The sequence below is a fragment of the Theropithecus gelada genome, chromosome 7a (genome assembly GCF_003255815.1).
Source record: "Theropithecus gelada isolate Dixy chromosome 7a, Tgel_1.0, whole genome shotgun sequence".
NCBI lineage: Eukaryota > Metazoa > Chordata > Mammalia > Primates > Cercopithecidae > Theropithecus > Theropithecus gelada.
In genome coordinates, this window is record NC_037674.1 from 26,238,536 (window position 1) to 26,252,347 (window position 13,812).

Below are 13,812 nucleotides of genomic sequence, written 5' to 3' on the forward strand. Positions count from 1 at the left end.
ATCCGCTGGCCTCGGCCTCCTAGAGTGCTGGGATTCCAGGTGTGAGCCACTGTGTCCGGCCGATTTTGGGGACTTTTAATGTTTAAGTAGTCTTGGCTGTGCTCTTCTACCCAGAACAAAAATTTTTTTTTTTTTTGGATGGAGTTTTGCTCTTGTTGCCCAGGCTGGAGTGCAGTGGCATCATCTTGGCTTACCGCAACCTCCAGCTCCGGGGTTCAAGCAGTTCTCCTGCCTCAGCCTCCCGAGTAGCTGGGATTACAGCCATGTACCACCACGCCTGGCTAATTTTGTACTTTTAGTAGAGAGGATTTCTCCATGTTGGTCAGGCTGGTTTCAAACTCCCAACCTCAGGTGATCCACCGACCTCATCCTCCAGAAGTGCTGGGATTACAGGTGTGAGCCACTGTGCTTGGCCCCAGAATGAATTTAACTCATTTACATGTGAAGTCTTTTGGAAACAGAGTTCAGAGATTGCAAACAGGCCTTGATTTTCATCCAAAGCAGAGGTATTACTGTCCTTTTGCTGTATGCCAGTTCTTTTCACTTTTTGTTTTAATTGCTGGTATTGGCTGTTAAGGATTCTACCTAAGATGTAACTATAAGAATTTTGAAATGTGATTAAACTGTATGTGGGAAAAAGTAGGGAGTGGTGGAAGCTTTTCTGGGATGATTCAGCTTTGGGTTGGTTAGCCAGAGGAATTTTATCATGGAAGATATTGTACATATTAGGGCACGGTTTCATTAAATGTGAACATAAGCATGTATTAAGTTAGGTTCTATATGACATTTCAACCAGGTCTATTTCTGTTTAATAAGATGTTATTATTAACAGAAAGTTTTTTTTGGGGGGGATGTAGGAGAATTCGTCTGGATATAAAGACTTGACTGGGAGTTTTGTAACCATTTTGAAGCAAGTAGTTGGAGGAAAACTCCCAGTAGATTTCAATTACCACAGTGTCCCAGCACCATGGTTACAAATTCAGCTCTTGAGAATACTAGGACTTCTAGGAAAAGATGATCAAAGGTAAACTATTCCCAGTAAGTTTGCTTAATGACCCCATACCAGATGATAAGCTTAGACTTTAGTAACCTAGAGGTTTAATGATATACCAGATTCTTCCAATGTTTAATTGGCTTAGTAGTGATAAAATAGGCCATTGTAAGAACCACATAAATGCTTTCAGGTTGCTGGGATAATCCTGGCTCTCTCTTTATCCTAATTTTACCTATCATGAAAGGTACCCATGAAGCGCCATCTCCTCTGTGAAGCTTTCGTAATTGTTCTTGTTCAAGGGTTGGGAAACTTTCTCTGTAAAGGGCCAGATAAATATTTTAGGTGGCTGGGCGTGGTGGCTCACGCCTGTAATCCCAGCACTTTGGGAGGCTGAGGCGGGCGGATCACAAGGTCAGAAGTTTGAGACCAGCCTGACCAACATGGTGAAACCCTGTCTCTACTAAAAATACAAAAATTAGTTGGACATAGTGGCACGCACCTGTAGTCCTAGCTACTCAGGAGGCTGAGGCAGGAGAATCACTTGAACCCAGGAGGTGGACGTTGCAGTGAGCTGAGATCGTGCCACTGCACTCCAGCCTGGGTGACAGAGTGAGACTGTCTCAAAATAATAATTAATAAATAAATAAATATTTTAGGCTTTGTGGGCCATATGTTGTTTTTTTGCATCTATTCGACTCTGCTATTATAGCATGAAAGCAGCTACAGATAGAAAATAAATGAATGAAGAAGGCTGTATTGCAAAAAAAAAAACCTTTTTATGGACATTAAAACTTGAATCTTAGATCAGCACATCATAAAATATTCTTTTAATTTTTTTTTTCCGACTATTTCAAAATGTAAAATCTCTTCTTAGCTTGAAGCCATACAAAACCGGGCATCTGGCCAGATTAGGCCTGCGGGCTGTAGTTTGCCAACCCTTACTCTAGCTGGGTGTGAGTGCTTCACCTTTTTAATTCATTTATCTGAATTATTCTTTTAGCGAATAACTTAAATTTTTCATGTGTATCTTTCCAACTATATATATATGTACTTTAAATTTTGCCTTTTTTTTTTGAGACTATGTCTTGCTCTGTTGCCCAGGCCAGAGTGTAGTGGTGCGACCTTGGCTCACTGCAACCTCCGCCTCCTGGATTCAAGAGATTTTCCCATCTCAGTTTCCCAAGTAGCTGGGATTACAGGCGCACGCCACCATGCCCGGCTGATTTTTGTATTTTTAGTAGAAATGGGCATCACCATGTTGGCCAGGCTGGTCTCAAGCTCCTGACCTCAGATGATCTGCCCTCCTCAGCCTCCCAAAGTGCTGGGATTACAGGCATGAGCCACCTCCCCTGCCTCAATTTTGCCATACTTTTTCAAACTTAGACACTTTCAAATTTCCAAGGACAGTACAGGGAGCTCCCTTATATCCTGCACCTAGATTCATCAATTTATTTGCATTTGTTCTATCATTCTGATTCTCTGTGTGTGTGCACGTGTGTATGCATTTTCATGTGCACATACATATTATTTTTATTTTAAAAACCTATTTCCAACTTGCTTGAGAGCAAGTCCCTTGAGATTTTAGTTCCCTTGAGAGCAAGGACCTTGGCTGGAGTTCCTGATATGTTTCTGTCTTAAGAAAATATTTGCTAATCAGTGTTCTGATTTTATGAATATTGTTCCCTTTTATATAGTAGGGTACCTTTGTATTGTAATTCTTTAGCCTAGCTTTACAAAGGGACCGTTCTCCAGGCTTTTGCTCCTAGAAATCAACTTAATGTCAGAATCCATTTGCCTATGAGCTCCTGACTAGCCCTCATTGGGCTACATCACTCTTGGTATTACAGTGTTACTTTTTTCTGTGTTTGTGAATCTCAACTCCTGATTGAAACCTGCAGTGAAAATGTAAGGTGATGGAGCATACACACACATTAGAAATGATTGTCTTAATTATATTTTATTTTGTATCATGCCAGCCTATCCTAACGTGGAGCTCTAGTTGGAGTTACTGGAATTATGTTTTAAAATCATGAATTTTATATGAATGTATCAGATCTTATTGGTCTAAAAAGACTTACTGCCATCCATTGTTATCAGGAAGTAACTTGGGAGGCATTTAGTGAATTTATTAAATTCATTAACTCACTATCTTCCTTTTTCTTGCCTTTGTGGATAAATTTGTTTAATAATATATGCAAAGATAAGTAAGCTAGTCCTTACTGTCACAGCCCTCAGGTGACTAGTAATTAGGCTCAGTCATGAATAGAGTGGAACTTTCTTATAATGTTATGGAACATTAGAATGTTTTCTCCTTTTCTGTCTCAACTCTAATGAGATTTTATTTTAACGTAAATCTAATGTTTTGTCAGACATTATTAGCTCAATGTAGCAAAGTAAAAATTTAAGTTGTAACTGTTTCTAAAGTATTTAATTGAAAAAACCCATTTACTGGAAAAATCTGTTGTATTTATGGTCTTTTATATCTATTCGAATATTTTCTTGTGTTTTGTAGCTTTGTGCTTCTTAGATTATTAAAATTTATCTTGATCTTGTTCACAAATGTTTCTTTATTTCATGTGGTTAAGACTCATGCCAGACATTGGCTTTTAAAATTGAGGAACTAGACTATAATCTAGGTATAATATTACCAAATATTTTTTGGGGGGGACGGGGAAGGATTGGTAATGTCTGCTGTATGGTTATCTTCTGAGGAAGAAATGCTTATACAATAAAACGAAGGATTTTAGAATGTGGTTCTGGATTCCTAATTATTGGATATTTATACTTCAGTCAAGACAGAATGAAAGTATGTGCACTTAGCATTGAACTTTCCAGCTGTATATTTGGAAAAAAAGACATTTTCTGAAAGATGTAATTAATTTATGTAGTCCCAAATTATTTTGATATTTTCATTTATTTTATGGCACTGTTTCTCTGCAAGACCACTGTATGTATCCTATGTTGCTGGTGTTTTTTTTTCTATTAGTGCTTTTTGAATTCATAAAACATATAAAATACCAGCTGAGAAGCTATAGTTTTTCACGTTGACCTCTTGGAGAGGACATTTCTCTAACAAGTGTGGAGGCAGAGTGCACTTTTTTTTTTTTTGCACAGTATCTTCCTCATCACAGTTATTGTTACTGTAATCGGTGACCATAAAGACATATGAATGGTCCAAACCTATTCATTCCACAAAATATCTTTTTTTATATTAATGTAAATGTAAGTAAAAATTTTCTTTCTGAAGAGCCTAGTTGCTGCTCAAGGAAAGACTAGTATTTGAAAATTTTTTAACAGTATCTGGTTAAAATACAGTTAATATACTATCTGAAATAATATGAATATATGAAGTGTTACTATAGTAATTTAGAAATATTCTGTTGAAAGAAAATTATAAAATATACTGTGTTTAACCAAATAAAAACTTGGTTTGTAAACTAGGCATAATGAGGAAAGAGTTGATTGATGTATATATCTCATTGGTTAACTAGTCAACTTTGATAAAGTAGGAAGTTCAGCTCCTGAAAAACCTTTTAAGAAGTGAAATTTCCGTAACTTCATCATAAAATGAATTTCTTTCACTTCTCTTCTGTAGATCCTCAGTTTTAAAGAGAAGTTTGAAAAACTGTTTTATTGGGTTAGAATACTGTAATTCTACTGCAAATAAAATATCTTTTAAACAGGACAAGTGAATTAATGTATGATGTTCTTGATGAATCCTTACGAAGAGCCGAGTTAAATCACAATGTCACATATGGTAGGTAATATATGTAAATGTTACTCTAATGACTAATAATGTTTTTTAGTATTACAGTTAAATCTGTGTTAGAATGCTATAAATTCCAATAGAACTTTATACACTTATTTTAAGATAGTTCTGTGGATTATTATTTTTTCAAGGTAAGCGTTTAACTACTGATAGATAAGAGTAATTTGAACTCATGGCATGTTCTAAATGTTGACCTAAGTTTATTATTATAATTGTCTCTATTGAAAACACATATCAAGTATCCATTTTTTTAATTGATTTTTTTTCAATTATCTAATTGACTGTGAAGATAACTCCATAGATTTGTTCCATATTTGGTAAAAATTCACAATATTCGAAGACAGGTCTTAAATAAATCAATCAGCTAGTTGTCAGATATTTTATTAAATTTCTGTTGTCAGGCCTTATGCAAGGTACTTAGAATACAGCAGTGAATAAAACATTATCATGGGGCTTTTGTTAATGTTACAAAAGAGAATTGCAGGGCGTGGTGGGAGAATATAGCAGCTAGTCTTAGGTGAGGGGAAGAATAAAGAAGGTTGTCCTGAGAAAGTAATATTTAAGAAGACATCTGAAGGATGAATAGGATGTAGACAGGAATATATAGATGTAGAATAATAGTTTACTATTTTGTGAAGAGACAATAAATTGTTACATACAATTTAAAAATTAGTAATAGGAGACAAGAGTAAGTTGGGGGAAAGGGGTAGAAAACTGAGAAAGTAGCCAAAAAAACTTCCAATTTTAACAGCCAGAGGGAGGGGCTATTCTTTTTGATCAGCCTGAGAAAGCTCAGTGAGGAAATTGAGATACTTGGAGCTATTTAAAAGGTAGAACAGTTTGAATTTTGCATGCTCTGGAGGACAGCAGTAGAAGAGGCACTGAGAGATGTAACTCAAATGAGAAGTCATTTCTTAATCTGGTAAAATATCATGAAGTAGGAGATGACGAGCATTACTTTTTCTTTGAGATAAGGGTAACCTGTGGACCTTTAAGAACAATGGTTGTAGAAGCGTAGGTTAGACCAGAGGACAGAAATTGAACTGGTTTAACTGAAATAAAAAGTGCTTGACAAAGATGCAGTACAAATAAGGAAAAAGGATTGTGTGTATGAGATTAATACAAGAAAAATAATGCACATGGTAGTGAATTGGGGTGGTAAACTTTGAAGGATAGATTTATGTTTTGCATGTATGAATGGTAATTAAGGTAATAAGGATGCCTTATTAATTTGTTCAGCCAGCATTTATAGCGTGCCTGTGAAACAAAAACTTGATTGTGTTTTAAACTAGGTGTGGATTGAGGAAAGAGTTGATTGACTTATGTATTTCTCCATGTTAAGTGTGGGAGGTAAAGGGAAGACGAAGGTAGACACAGGCCTTGTCCTTATGAGTATATAGTGTAATAAACAGTAGATATTATATAGGTTCCTGCTATGCAGTGAGAATAAGGGGCCATAGATATGGATGACCCTTACTGAAGCAGGTGATTTTCTGAGAGAAGATCTAGGAAAGTGTCAGAATTTTTCCAGTAAGTTAAAGTAAGTTAAAATGTTTTGTTTGTGATATAACCAGTGTCCAGGATAAGGGTTTGAAAGTCTTTCAAGAAATTCTGCTTAAAATTCAGTTAAAAATCTTCTTGTTCTTTTCCTTGCAGAAAGTTTTTTTTTTTTAATGACATTTCAGCTTTAATTTTTTTTTTTTTTTGAATAGGTAATATATGCACATGGGTCAAAATTCAAAAGGTACAAAAGGGTGTACAATGAACAGTAAGTGTCCTTTCCACCCTTATCACCCACCACCCAGTTCCCTTTCCTGGGGATAACCACTGTAAAGTTACCTGTTCCTTTTGATTTGGAGAATACTGTATACCTGAGGAAATATTTTTAAATATTTTCCAGTACAACCGTTTTATTAAGATTGCTTGGCCAGGCACGGTGGCTCACGCCTGTAATCCCAGCACTTTGGGAGGCCGAGGTGGGCAGATCACGAGGTCAGGAGTTCACGACCAGCCTGGCCAATATGGTGAAACCCCATCTCAACTAAAAGTACAAACATTAGCTGGGCATGGTGGCGCGTTCCTGTAATCCCAGCTACTCGGGAGGCTGAGGCAGGAGAATTGCTTGAACCGGGACCGAGAGGCAGAGGTTGCAGTAAGCCAAGATCGTACCGTTGCACTCTAGCCTGTGCTACAGAGTGAGAGTCCGTCTCAAAAGAAAAAAAGATTGCTTAAACCAACACCAATAGTTTGTTTCTTTGCAGGCTCTTGATCCAGTGTTTCACCTCGCCAGAGAAACCTTATAGTTCCTGTTGTTTCATTTCCTTTGTTTAGCTTTTCATTGTTATGCTTTTCCCTTTGTCTGTATTGATAGAGCTTACAACTTATATTGATTATATCAGTGGTAGAGTATTCGCTAGCAATCCTGATACAGATATTTTACCCCTTAAGAATGTTAATTTTAACTGTAAACTTTATAAGGGCTGGGACTGTGTCTCTCTTATTAACCAGCATATCTCAGTAGCTGGCACTGTGTTAATGAGTAATGTGCTTTAGTTGAATTAAAGGAAGAAAAAGTTATTTACTTTATCAGTTATCTAAGTGGGTTTCAGTATTAATACTTTCTATATCATATTTTTATGGAAGCTGTATTACAATTTAGTGTCTAATCAAGAAATAAATTACATTAAAGACATTTATTGAATATCTGCTATGTGCTAGGCATTGTATAAAGTGGTGTATAGGATATGAAGAAGTATAATATGTAACCTTTGTCTTTAAGAAATTTACAATATAGTGGAAAGATAACTTGTTCTTGAAAGCTTAATAACAGTGTAAGGCAGAATGTGAAGGGATAGTTCAGGGAAATAAGTATTGTAGGAGTTCCTGGGAAGTAGAGATCATTAAGGACCTGAGGGCACAGATAGGGATTTATTGACCTGACAGGACCCTGAAAGGTAGATAAGATTTAGCTAGGCAGAAGGGAGGTTGAAGGGGCTTTTAGGTGGAGGGAACTTGAGAGAAAGTGTAGACATGGGGCTATTCAAAAACAGTTTCAGAAACAATGTCTCACCAGTCAGAAAGGATAATTTATGGTGGGGAGCAGTGGAAAGGCTGTATTGTGGAGGACCTCTCACAACAGCTGGATTTGTAAATCTGGAGGTATGGGAGATTTTTGGGTAGGGTACTGATAACATGAGAATGTCATTTTTAGTAAATTAGTAAATTGAGAGAATTATATAAAATGGAGTACAGGGGACAAAGACCATCAAAAGTATGTAGATAGAAGTACTTTTCCATTTTTTTTTTTCCTCTCACTAACTTCACCTAAAACCCTTGGATACTGTGTATAAGAAACATAAGACTCGAGAACAAGTCAGGCTGGTTAGAGACGTCAGGATACAAGGAAAGAAACAGACATGGTGGTGCGTACCCTGGGTTTTCTTTTTGCCTCAGGTACCCCAGACTGGGTACTGAAGAGCCAGCAGTCTGGAAATGCCAACAGACACAGACAAAAGCACCCCAAGAAAAGCCTGCCCTCTCTCACCAAAGGACCAAGAAGAAAAGGGAAATAAGCAAGGTAGAAAACTTTTAGACAATAACCCCTCTATTCCATCCAAGCACAGGAGAAAACTGTGGAGCCATCCCCTCCAGCAAAGACTGAGTGAAAAACCAAGATGTCCATCCTCACCAGGTATAATGAGGTGCCCCAACACACCCTCCCTGACCCCCCACTAGAGTGGTGACAGAAGCCCAAGAGGAAGCTGGAATTTCACTGATGCCAGGTCATAAGGAAGGCCCCTTCCTTACACTGTCAGTGGAGGTGACTTGGGAAGTCTGGATTTTTCCCATCTGGGAGTAGGGAGTAATGAGGTACTTTTTCCCTCTTTGCGGCCAGGGTTCGGAGGTGGGGGTGTTAGAGAAAGCCTGGTGGACAGTCAGAACTTCCCTCCCTGATGAGCAATAATGAGGCCTCTCCCTCATAGTATCACTGGAGGCCACAAGGAGAGCAGTAATGAGGCACCCCTCTCTCTCCCAGGCAGGGCAGAATCGGTTGATACTTCCTCCAGCAATAACCAGGAGCCTTTCCATCCCCAGGTATCAAAGGAGACAGAGTAGAGAGCCTGGATTCCATTCCCATTGGGTGATACCCCCCCTCTCCTGCCAGAATAATGTCAGTAGATACTTATTTAACTTAATTAAGGTGAGAGTAAACTATTCTGAGGGATAAGGTGTCAGAAGAACTTCACATTTTGTTTGAGCATACATAATCCAACCCAAAATATCTATGATGAAAATGCAGTGTCATGAATGGTAGAACATTATTAATTTTTAATTTAGTAATATATACTTTGTAGTATTTTAATTAGTACCAAGAGAGTAACCAAGAGTACTGAAGAGTAACCAAGTTCCATGTTGTATTTTTAGGTATAGAAACCCTCAGTTGTGGCCAGGCACGGTGGCTCATGCCTGTAATCCCAGCACATTGGGAGGCTGAGTTGAGCAGATCACTTGAGGTCAGGAGTTGAAAACCAGCCTGGCCAACATGGTGGAACCCTGTCTCTACTAAAAATACAAAAATTAGCCGGGCATGTTGGTGCACGCTTGTACTGCCAGCTACTTGGGACGCCAAGGCAGGAGAATCACTTGAACCTGGAGGGTGGAGGTTGCAGACTACATCTCAAAAAAAAAAAAGAAATTCTCAGTTGTATTTTACTTCACCACTACAGAGAGGAGACAGCAGAGTGACTGCTCTTTCAATTATGAACTTATGAACAGATATTTGTAGAGTTGGAGAATAAAATGACTTAGATCTAGGTGAGAAAATAATTTTAAAATCCATTAAATTAATTTTCAGCTCAATTATGCCTAAGGAGACTAATAATAAGTGCACTTTTTGAACTATTATTTTTTTCCCATATTGGCATCCCAGAAACTTTATGAGCATCTAAATATAAATGTTTAAATTTTGGATGGGTAATGGCAGGCTTGGGATTAAAACAATTTAATCCCAAGAGAGTTCTTATTGGTAGGAAGCCATAATGAAAAATGTGTCAGTTATGATGGAAAATGGAATATCATCATTTGAAATCTTAGGACTGTCATGGTAGTTCACAGTTCAGCAAACTTTTTCTGAAAAGAGGGCCAGATAGTAAATATTTTAGGCTTTGCAGGTCATGGAGTTTTCTGTTGCATATTCTCCTTTGTTTTTTGTTTTGTTTTTTACAGCCTTTTAAAAATGTAAAAATCATTCTTTAGTTCACAGGCCTATAAAAATAGGATGAAAGCTGGATTTAGTGGCAATTTAAAAATAGGCTGAAGGCTGGATTTAGTGGCAATTTCTCCATTCCTGCCTTATCTTATTAGCCGATTGACAAAGTTCCTCTTTGTTTAGTTTGTCTAGTTCATGAATCATAAAGACAACTTTTTTCACAGCACAGAGTAAAGACATTTTAAAGCATAGCATCTGAATATACAAAGCCTCTTCAGGTTCAGCTAACTTAGTCTGTAGTTTTTCCTTTAAAGGCAGTTCTTTTCTTTTTTTTTTTTTTTTTTTTGAGACGGAGTCTCGCTGTGTCGCCCAGGCTGGAGTGCAGTGGCCGGGAAGCTCCGCCTCCCGGGTTTTTACGCCATTCTCCTGCCTCAGCCTCCCGAGTAGCTGGGACTACAGGCGCCCACCACCTCGCCCGGCTAGTTTTTTGTATTTTTTAGTAGAGACGGGGTTTCACCGTGTTAGCCAGGATGGTCTCGAACTCCTGACCTCGTGATCCGCCCGTCTCGGCCTCCCAAAGTGCTGGGATTACAGGCTTGAGCCACCGCGCCCGGCGGCAGTTCTTTTCTTAAAGAAAAATTAATATTTCTGATTTCTTATTTTTTTCTGTCTCTGTTATGGAAAAGGTTTAAATTTTTTTTTTTGTCTTTTCTTTCCATGTAAATTTGAGAAAAAGGAAGAGGTTTATAGAGGTTTTTTCCACAAAATTTATTTGTGCATTAATTGGTAGGCAACATAGTGTAAAACATAGCTAGCTGAATATTCAGAATATATTTTGTACATAAAGAGAATGTCTGGTTATGTTTTAAGCTTTTAGAAATAGAGAAGGAATGATTGTATCAGGACACTTGATATGCTTCAACTTGTACTAGAACAGTTTTTAAGTGTTGATTCTGTACCTTCACTGTGTCACACTTCTGTTACTGTGATTCCATAGAACATATAGGACTTAATGGCCTCTCAGTGATTTTTCTTTACCATGGCAAAGCTCCAACTGCTTGTCTCATGCTTTTTCAAATAATTTGAAAAGAACTTTAGTGTCCATTTTGATCATTCACTTTGATCATCTGTCATAGTGATGAGACTTTCGACTGTATCAGAAAATCAAATTTGAATGCTGTCAAGATGTCTAGTAGATTATTTTATATGCTTTGAGGTTATTTTAAAGAATAGTTTGAAGATGTATGAGTAGTGACTGTATCTTTGAAATAAATATTGGATCATCCTATAAAATGATTATGTTGAAATAAACTACATACACAATTTTGACATGTAAATGGTCAAAACTGTTTGAGAATAAACCATTTTAAAGCATTAAAGGAGTGTGGGAAATATCTTTTTATATAGGAATAATGAATATATTATTCATGTTGCCATTAAAATGTGAGCTCCTTGAGGGCAGGGTCTTTTCTTCCATCTGTTTTGTTCACTGCTATATTCATAGTACCGAAGCCGTACCTGGCACATAGGAGGTGTTCAGTAAATACTTTTTATGTTAATAAATGCATAATTATTACCAGTAAATATAATTTTTAAAAAATTGTGTTGTGGTAACCTAATCCTAATAACTGTAAGCCTGAAAACAGTAGTGTTTGTTTCTGTGAAAAGTCCATAAATAAGATTTCTGACTAAAATGGACTTTCCAATTAGTTTTATTACAAGTTCTACAGAAATACATTCTTTTGTTATACCTTACCATGATACTTACCATTTCTGCCATTTTTATTTTTCTTTCTCTAGCTATTTTGTTTGAATGTGTGCATACAGTTTATTCTATTTATCCTAAATCGGAATTACTTGAGAAGGCTGCCAAGTGCATTGGAAAATTTGTTCTGTCACCTAAAATAAATCTAAAATATTTAGGTAAGATTATTGGTTCTTTTGACAGAAATTACAGAGATAGCTTTTGAAATTTGCTGTGTATTTCTTTCAATTCACTTTGTATAATGTGTCTTTGTTTCTAGGACTGAAGGCTCTTACCTATGTTATCCAACAGGATCCTACTCTGGCTCTTCAACACCAGATGACAATAATTGAATGTTTAGATCATCCTGATCCCATTATTAAAAGAGAGGTAAACTGGTATTTTGAATAGTATATGTGAAGTGTTAAAATTTTTAAACATTTTGTTGGTATTCTGTAGAGAGATTAAAGTGGTGGGCAGTGTGTATGTATGCTTGTGTGTATATTTTAACTTTTGGATGTATTCAATTCTTTTTTTGTTTTCTATTTTGAGACAGAATCTCACTTTGTCACCCAGGCTGTAGTGCAGTGGCACGATCTCAGCTCACTGTAACCTCCGCATCCCGGGTTCAGGTGATTCTCGTGCCTCAGCCTCCCGAGTAGCTGGGATTATAGGTGTGTGCCACCACGTGTGGCTAGTTTTTGTGTTTTTAGTAGAAATGGGGTTTCACCATGTTGGCCAGGCCAGTCCTGAAATCCTGACCTCAAGTAATCTACTTGTGTCGGCCTCCCAAAGTGCTGGGATTACAGGTGTGAGCCACTGCACCCAGCTTATTTAATTATTTTTACTAAAGTTTAAGTAACTTTTCTAAAAAGTACTATGTCAGTGTCCACAGGAAAGTCTTTAAATTATTAGTTGAAGGAATTAGGTCCAGTCATCTGTGTGGGTTCATTAATATAATTTCGGTCTGAGCATTGTACCAATAGGAGACTTGAATTCTGGTCCCAGGTTTTCGTATTAGTACAATTTAAAATATACTCCTGTTATTGTATAATTTTTAAGATGCAGTTGATGTTAATTAGTGATTTCTAATTATTCTCTTTTATATCTATAACATTAATTCCCCACCAAACAGATAGAAATATTGAAAGAATTAATGAAGATATTCATAAAATGATTTGAACTTCTTGGAAGGAAAGGCTTAATAATAATGTCATCATCATATATGTCTGTATATTATATATAACATATATATAGCATATACTATATGTTACTTATATATATTACTTATGTATATTATATATTATATATATAATCATGCATGTCACTTATAATAATAATATACTTCTTTCCAACTTTTTCTTTTTGTAAATTTGCTTCAGTGTCTACTTGGGTGTCTATATAAATATTTCTTTTGATTCTTATGGAAGAAATCATTCAATATCTTCATTTAAAATGGTATATGGGACCTAGTTAAGAGTAAAAAATTTTCTTTCTATTTATAAAAATAGCAAAGATTTAAAAAGAATTTAAAAAAAAATTTAGGGAATACATGTGTGGGTTTATTACATGGACATTTGTGGAATGCTGAGATTTGGGCGGCTATTGAACCCATCACCCAAATAGTGAACATAGTACTAAGCAGGTAGTTTTTCAACTCATTCCTTTCCCCTTCTGCCCTCCCTGTCTGCTTTTGGAGTCCCGAGTGTCTGTTGTTTCATCGTTATGTCCATGTGTACCCATTGTTTAGCTCCCACTTATAAGTGAGAACAAGTGATAGTTGATTTTCTGTTTTTGCATTAATTCACTTAGAATAATGGCTTCCGGCTGCATCCATGTTTGATTACATTCTTAAAAAAAGGATATGATTACATTCTTAAAAAAAGAGAATTTACTAAATATCTAAATATCTTAAAAGCAATGAGCTAAGAATAGGAGAGTTTATTGAGAGAACACTATTGCATTAAACAACTATGATTTTTGAAGATTACAAATTTTAAATTTTAAAAGGGATTTTTGAAACACATTTAAAAAAATTTGCCTTCATATATATATTTATTTATTTCATATTTTTAGTAGTCTGAAAATTGTTACAT

The 13,812-nt window shown here is 36.4% G+C and overlaps 1 protein-coding gene across 1 annotated transcript in view; it reads left to right on the forward strand.

The window, feature by feature from the left end:
- Positions 1-13,812, forward strand: part of AP4E1 (adaptor related protein complex 4 subunit epsilon 1) — a 90,137-nt gene that overhangs the window by 17,988 nt on the left and 58,337 nt on the right. Inside the window, exons 7-10 of the mRNA XM_025390797.1 lie at positions 858-1,024; positions 4,678-4,751; positions 11,773-11,895; positions 11,997-12,106. Coding sequence (XP_025246582.1) covers positions 858-1,024; positions 4,678-4,751; positions 11,773-11,895; positions 11,997-12,106 — 474 coding nt within the window. The remainder of the gene's footprint in view (positions 1-857; positions 1,025-4,677; positions 4,752-11,772; positions 11,896-11,996; positions 12,107-13,812) is intronic.